General features: G+C 52.3%; 1 protein-coding gene across 1 annotated transcript; it reads right to left on the bottom strand.

Annotated features, from left to right (window-relative positions):
* Nucleotides 1-572: 572 nt before the first annotated feature.
* KNOP1 (lysine rich nucleolar protein 1) lies at nt 573-7,084 on the bottom strand. Its single transcript, XM_028500170.2, has 5 exons — nt 6,874-7,084; nt 5,252-6,162; nt 3,015-3,083; nt 1,167-1,426; nt 573-672 (listed from the first exon to the last, which is right to left on the bottom strand). The coding sequence occupies exons 2-5, from the start codon at nt 6,158-6,160 to the stop codon at nt 573-575; spliced, it is 1,338 nt and encodes a 445-aa protein (XP_028355971.2). The 5' UTR covers nt 6,161-6,162; nt 6,874-7,084.
* Nucleotides 7,085-7,293: the final 209 nt, after the last annotated feature.

Raw genomic sequence — 7,293 nt, 5'->3', positions numbered from 1 at the left:
GGTGGCGCAGTGGTTAAGAATCCGCCTGCCAGGGCAGGGGACACGGGTTCGAGCCCTGGTCCTGGAAGATCCCACATGCCGCGGAGCAACTAAGCCCGTGCGCCACAACTACTGAGCTTGCGCTCTAGAGCCCGCGAGCCACAGCTACTGAAGCCCACGTACCACAACTACTGAAGCCTGCGCGCCTAGAGCCCATGCTCCGCAACAAGAGAAGCCCGCGCACCGCAACGCTACAACTGGAGAAAGAAGTCCACGCACAGCAACAAAGACCCAATGCGGCCATTGAAAAAAAAAAAAAAAAAAAAGAAAAAAGAAACTGCATAAAACAAATCCAAAGGGCAGCCGTAGGGATGAGAGAAGATGATGGTATATTCCTATGTCAGAGGCATGCTGCTGACGGGGAGCAATGTGGATGTGCACTCACTGAAGCGGAAAGCAGCTCACCAGCTAAATGAAAAACGTGAAAAGAACAGCATACAGAGCATGATCGTACGCTGCTTTAAAATCACACATACAGTTACAAAGGAAAACTCTGGAAGAGTATAACAACAAAGGGTTAACAGTGATTATCATTAGGTGGTAGCGGGGTCCCCAACACCCGGTCCGGTCCGCAGGAGGCGAGCAGCGGGCCAGTGAAGCCTCACCTGCTGCTCCCTGTCGCGAAACTGGTCCCTGGCGCCAAAAAAGCTGGAGACCGTCGGGTGGTAGGATTTCAGGTTGCTTTCCCCCCACTATTTTTTTTTTTTTAACACAATGAACTTTTTACCAGAAAAAGAAAGGAAGGGTTGGGGCAGAAAGCTTCACTTACATTGAGATCATCCGTCACCCAAAACAGAAGTTTTCTTTAAAACCATTAAGTATTTAATAGGCACAAATTCATAAGAAGCAAAGAGGCTGGTGGGCCTCGCCCCTGTGAGCGGCGGGACACCTGGGAGAGGCGCCGAGGGCAGGGGCTGGGCCTGGACGGGTCAGGGCCCCACCTCTACCCTCCCCACCAGCCACTGCAGCCCGGGCCCCCTCTCCCCAAACGACGATGACCTGCAGGAGGCTGGGGAGCCCCTGGTTCTGGGGGGCCTGTGCTCTGGGCCCTGTCAGCATCATCCTACTGAGCCTCTCCGCCCCAACCACCACAGCCCCTCCCCTCCAGGGAGAGAGGCCCCCAACACCCCAAAGGCGTTAGGAACTTCCTCGCAGCATCTTGTAGGCCCCCCTCCTTGCAAGCACTCCTCCATTTCTCTCTCCTGGAGCAGCAGGGCCACGACACGGGCCGTCCCCACATCACACCCTGTTGCTTCTGTCCAGCAAGCACTTGCTGACACAGCGTGAGGATGCAGGCAGGTGAACGGCTGCCACTTACAAAGCACAGGTCTCGGGCGGGCCCCTGCTGAGCGCCTTCCAAACGGCCTCGTTTGGTCTTCACAGCCACCTACATGGGGGTCGCGAGGTTAGTGACTGCCAGAGTAACCTCATTAGTAATGGCCCAAGGCTGTACCTATGTGCTTACTATGCTGTCCTGATAGGCCTTGGGGTCCAGGATCATAAAAATATCCCAATTCTAGAATGTCCAGCTCCCACACAGGATTTGGGCACGACAGAAGCAGAAGCTGGTCCACAAGAGAACAACTTCTCCTAATGCTCCTGTACAACAACTGCATTTCTATATACTAGCAATATATACAACAATAAAAACTGAACTGAAATACTATTTACAATAGCATCAAAAATATAAAATACTTAAGGAAAATTTGACAAAAGACGTGCAAGACCTGTACACTGAAAACTATAAAACAATACTGAGAGAAACTAAGGACCTAAATAAATGGACAGAGATGCTAGGTTTATGGATCAGAAGCCTTCATACTGTTAAGATGTCAGTTCTCCCCAAATTGGTCTGTAGATTCAAGGCAATCCTAATCAAAATCCCAGCAGCATTTTTTGGTAGCAACCAACAAGTTAATTTTAAAATTTATACAGAAGTGCAAAGGACCTGAAATAGGCAAAGCAACTTAAAAAAGAACAAATGCTAGAGACTTATACTACCTAATTTAAGACATTATATAGTTACAATAATCTAGACAATGAAGTATTAGTGTAAAGATAGACATACAGATCAATGAAACTCAACAGTCTAAAAATAGACCCACACCACACACACACACACACACACACACACACACACACACGGTCAACTGATTTTTTACAAAGGTGCCTACGCAATTCAATTGAGAATTTAAAACGTTTTTAACATCAAAATAATGCTAGAAACACTGGACAGCCAATAACAAGGAACAAATTATTGATACATGCAACAATACAGATAAATCTCAGAATGATTATGCTAGGTGAAAGAAGCCAGTTTAAAAAAGAGCACATACTGTATAATCCCAATGACATACAAATTCTAGAAAACGAAAGCTATGACAGAGAGTAGTAGCGGTTACCTGGGGATGGGAAAGGAAGGGATGGAATACAAAGGGGCACAAGGAGACTTTTGGAAATGATGGGTACGTTCATCATCTTGTTTAGCTGGTTTCCTGGATGCATACATGTCAAAACTCATCGAATTGTACACCTTAAATATGTGCAGATTCTTGTATGTCAATCATATTTAAATAAATTTGCAAAAGACAAAAAAAAAAAAAAAAAAAAAAAAAAGCTCCTGAATGGAGGCCAGGAGGTGGTGACACGTGGGCCGGGCAGAGCACGTGCCCACTGCCTGGCTGCAGGTCACAGGGACATGTCCCCTTTTCCCCCTGCCGTGGTTATGAGGAGGACAGCCTCAGCCTGGGATTCTAAAGCACCAGACAGCCCGAGCCAAGGTCAAGGCAATGAACAGCTCTCCCGGCATGAAGTGGCGGAGGCCACAGGCTCCCCGCCTCTGGAGGGGCGGCAGAGGCTGGCCTTGTTGCCTTTGGAGTCCCTGACGCCTCTGGGACCAGGATCTCGTGGCCTGCGGGAGGCGAGTGTGCGTCTGGGGAAGGGAAGACGCCTGAGAGGATGAGGACCGGTCATACCTGGTCTATGTGTGCCTCGTCCATGTTGCCCTTCTTTTCCAACACTACCTCCAAGTCCGTGTCGGGCTCCTGTGAAGAGGCAGAAGGAGTAAGGCCCAAGCGGACGATGGCCTCGGCCCTGGCAGCCCCGCTGGATGAGCGCAGCAGAGTCCAGAAGAGACTCGAGACTGGAGCGCTACGCCCGCCCGTCGCCCACAGAACACCTGCCATACTTTCTCTTCCACGATTCTCCCCAGTTCTGTCCTGAAGACTGTGGCCCTGACCCATCTGACAGATGCAGGCACTAAGGCTCAGAGAGGTGAAGTGACTATCGTGAGGTCACCCCACAGCTCAGGGACAGGGCTGACACTAACCCACGTCTCCCGACTCAGGCCTAGAGCACAACCTTTCCCGCCAGACGTCACCTCACTTCCCAGGGTGACACCAAACCAGCAAGAGGAGAAAGGCCAAGGCCCCCATTGACAGTGGGGGAGGAGGGGCTGGCGAGGGCCAGGGAATGCAGAGGTGGGGCTGCGGGCCTGCAGCAAACCCGAATCCCCCCCGGTTCTCTCCCCCATACCCCGCCCCAGCCCCCCAGCTCCGGAGTTCTGGTCGGTACCTTCTCTGCTGCATGGACCCAGGGAATGGCAGAGGTGGGGCTGCGGGCCGCAGCAAACCCGAATCCCCCCCGGTTCTCTCCCCCATACCCCGCCCCAGCCCCCCAGCTCCGGAGTTCTGGTCGGTACCTTCTCTGCTGCATGGACAACCAGGACAGGTTCTAACTCTGCTTCCCCGCCCCCAACACTGGTGCAGTCCACACAGCAGGCTCGGGTACACCCTCAATTTACATCATGTTATATGTCAACGCTGTCTCAATTAAAAAATAATAAAACCACCTCAACTGGGCCACACCACTCGTTCCCCAGAACCCTCCAGGGGCTCCCATCTCATTTACATGGAAATCCAGACCCCTGTGGCCTCCACAGGCTGCCGGGACCCCAGCTGGCCCAGCTCCCGCCACGCCAGCCTCTCTGCTCCTCCCAGGGCCTCTGCACCTAATGCTCCCTCGGCACAGACAGCCCCAGCCCCTCACAGGTCTCAGCTCCCACACAGAATCCTTGCTGGGCCTGCATGGGCCATGCTCTCCCGGGCCACCCTCTCTCAGTGGCCTCAGCCCCCACGGGACCATCTGACAGTAAGATTCAGGTTGGCCACTTTCCCCTAGTCCCTCAGCACTGACAACTGCCATGTCCTCGCTTCAGGTGGGCTCTGCCTGGTACCCGGCGCCACCTGTGACGAGCCCTGGACAGCTCTGTTCGCTCACATCGCCTGCCGAGTCCCAGCGCTCAGCCCGCCTCCTCCCTCCCCTCCCCAGTCCAGGAAGCCCGTCAGGGTGGAGAGCACATCTCTGCAGTCTTCACCAGGCCGCCATCCCCTCCCTTCCTCCTGGTAACAGGGCCCCGGTATTCCTCTCAGAAACCAGCTCCCCCGGTTTCAGACAGCGGAGTTCCAGTGGGACTGACACCCTCAGCCCCTGCCCACTGGCTTCAGATCTGGGCTTCTGGTTTCTGACCCAACTGAGATCTGGGAGAGCAGTGCTGGGACTTTCCCTGTAATCGTTTTGGAGAGGCCACCCGTCTCCTTTTGGGGGTGGCTTAACTACTATGAAGAAAGGCTGGAGATGCTGGGAGCATCTCACCACGGGGTTGGGGTGGGAAGGAACCTGACATTAAAACCAGCATTGAAAAATACAAAGCCCAGAGCTAGGGAAAGCCTCACAAGCATCTCCTGCAATCTAAGTCTATTTGATCCCTAAATTGTGTATCCTGAGCTCAGATAGCTACGGATATCTTATTATCTCAAACTATTTGGTTCCTGAGCTTTAGATAGCAAGTGGCAAGAGTTCAGAAAGGGAGGGATTTATCTGAAAAGCTTATTCTAATTAATCTAGATCCTGAGTGCAGATAGTGAGAACTTGGGTAAAGTTTCAATAGCAAGGGATACCTGTATTATTGAGACTATTACACTAGCACCTGGATCCAGCTATACCTGAAGGTAGGAGCTCTCAAACCTTCTAGTTACATGTGTTGATAAATCCCCTTTTCTGACTGAAGTCAGTTTAATCAGGGCTCTGGCAGCTGAAAAGCTGAGTGCCTGTGTGCACATGCGTGCGCGCGCACACGCGCGCGCACACACACACACACTCCCAACTTCCACCCCTATTCTCCCAAAACAGTGTGCTTCTGAAGGAAGCCTACCTCCTCCCAAGGTTCTCCTGCTACTCTGCTCTCCTGCCTCTTCTTCTTCCTCTTCAGAGCTGGCTCCTCAGTGTCTGCCTGCTCTGCCTTTTTCTTGGACTTCATTTTCTTCTTCACAGGAGCCTTGGGGTCATCTCCTATTGGGATGTATTCTGGAGCTTCAACTTTGACTGACTTCTTTTTACTTCCTTTCCTACGGCTGCTCTCCACAGACCTGGAGAGCTCAGGGTGCCCCAGGGGGATATCTCCCTCCTGGTGGATTTTCTTTTTCTTCTTCATCTTCATGTTGTGTTCCCTGGGGCTCCCCTGCTTCCGTTTCTGTCCCAAGGCTGCCTGCTCAGGGACGCCACCCTTCCCAACTGAGCAAGTGTACAAAGCATCCCTGGTCTCACAGAACCAAGAGTCCCTGGCTGAGAAGGCTGTAGCTTCCTGCACCTTCTTCTCCTTCTTGTGTTTTTTGAGCTTCTTGCCAACTCTGGTCACCTCCTCGCCCTGCCTGGGGTCTGGGGAGGTCTTCACCCTTGAGCCAGGGGACACGGACTTTCTCTTCTTCTTCTTTTCCCTGCCGAGGGACTCAGATGGACCAAGTGCCTGCTTCCTGGGGCTGGGCAATGGCTCAATCCGTCTGGCACGTAACATGGTCTCAGGGTCTAGGGGCTCCTCACAGACGGTGCTGTGACCCTTCTTTTTCTTCTTTTGCTTCATTAGAGGCATTTCAGGTGCCTGCTCTTGGACCATATTCTTCGAGGGTGATGTGGTTCTTGTGGGACGAACCTCCGCAAAATAACTGTCACTGTTTAAAACCGAGTATTGAGTCTCTGGTTCTTTAACTACCTTCTTTTTCTTCTTCTTTTTCTTTTTCTCTGGGAGCCCAAGGCCCAGGTCTCCTTTGTGAGTCTTAGTGACCATTCCTGAAAAAAGAAATGGTACAAGTTATCCCCATGCCAAGCCACCCTGAGTACAATTCCACTAGGTATTGTCAAAAGTCACGTTTCCTGGGGCTTCCCTGGTGGCGCAGTGGTTGCGCGTCCGCCTGCCAATGCAGGGGAACCGGGTTCGCGCCCCGGTCTGGGAGGATCCCGCGTGCCGCGGAGCGGCTGGGCGCGTGAGCCATGGCCGCTGAGCCTGCGCGTCCGGAGCCTGTGCTCCACAACGGGAGAGGCCACAACAGAGGGAGGCCCGCATACCACAAAAAAAAAAAAAAAAAAAAAAAAAAGTCACGTTTCCTGGAGTGGATGGTCTGAAAGGTTAGGGGCTGGGAAAATGTGCATGATTCCTGTGGAGCAAAGGGAAATATGATCGAAGAAACAAAATGGAGTTTAAATCCTGACAGCCCCAGGTTGAAATCCAAGCTGCTCCCTCACCTTAAGTCAATCACCTATCCTCACTGGGCCTTAACTTCCCCAGCTGAAAATGGGGGGAGATAACACTTCCTTCCTCAAAGAGCTGTTGGAAAGAATAAACAATAATCCTTGGAAAGTGCTTGGTACATCATTGATTCCCTTTCCTAACCCCCTTCCTCAAACCTCTTAAGTCATTCTCTCCAGAAACGTACCCTGTGCCAGCCACTGAGGGAACAACTGCACTCAAGCCACAGGCCAGGCACAGCTCCCGGGGCTTACCTTTTACTGGATGAAGGGGACAGAAATCCTGAGGTCAGCTCCTCTTGCTGACTGTCACCAGAGGCAGTAACTGTGACACAATTAATCCATTCCCTTGCTTCATCTAAAGAGCGCTTCAGCTTTGCGTCTGGAAATTAATTGCCCCCGCCTGCACCGAGGGTGACTTACTCTTCTAATTACCTTCCCATGTGGCTAGTAATGAGAGCAGCAAGGTATGGTGAGGAGCCCCAGCTGGGGCTGAGGACGCCTGCATTCAAATGGTGACTCTCATACTCTTGCCACACAGCACTGGCTTCTCCAGGCCTGAGTTTTCCTATCCATAAAAGAGGCACTGAACCAGATCAAATCAGAGGCTGGGGGAGGGGGAGGAGGGAGGAGGCAGAGGAGGGAGAGGAGGGAGGAGGGAGGAGGGGGGCGGGG

The sequence above is a fragment of the Physeter macrocephalus genome, chromosome 14 (genome assembly GCF_002837175.3).
Source record: "Physeter macrocephalus isolate SW-GA chromosome 14, ASM283717v5, whole genome shotgun sequence".
Classification (NCBI taxonomy): Eukaryota; Metazoa; Chordata; class Mammalia; order Artiodactyla; family Physeteridae; genus Physeter; species Physeter macrocephalus.
This window is presented reverse-complemented; position numbering and strand designations above follow the sequence as displayed.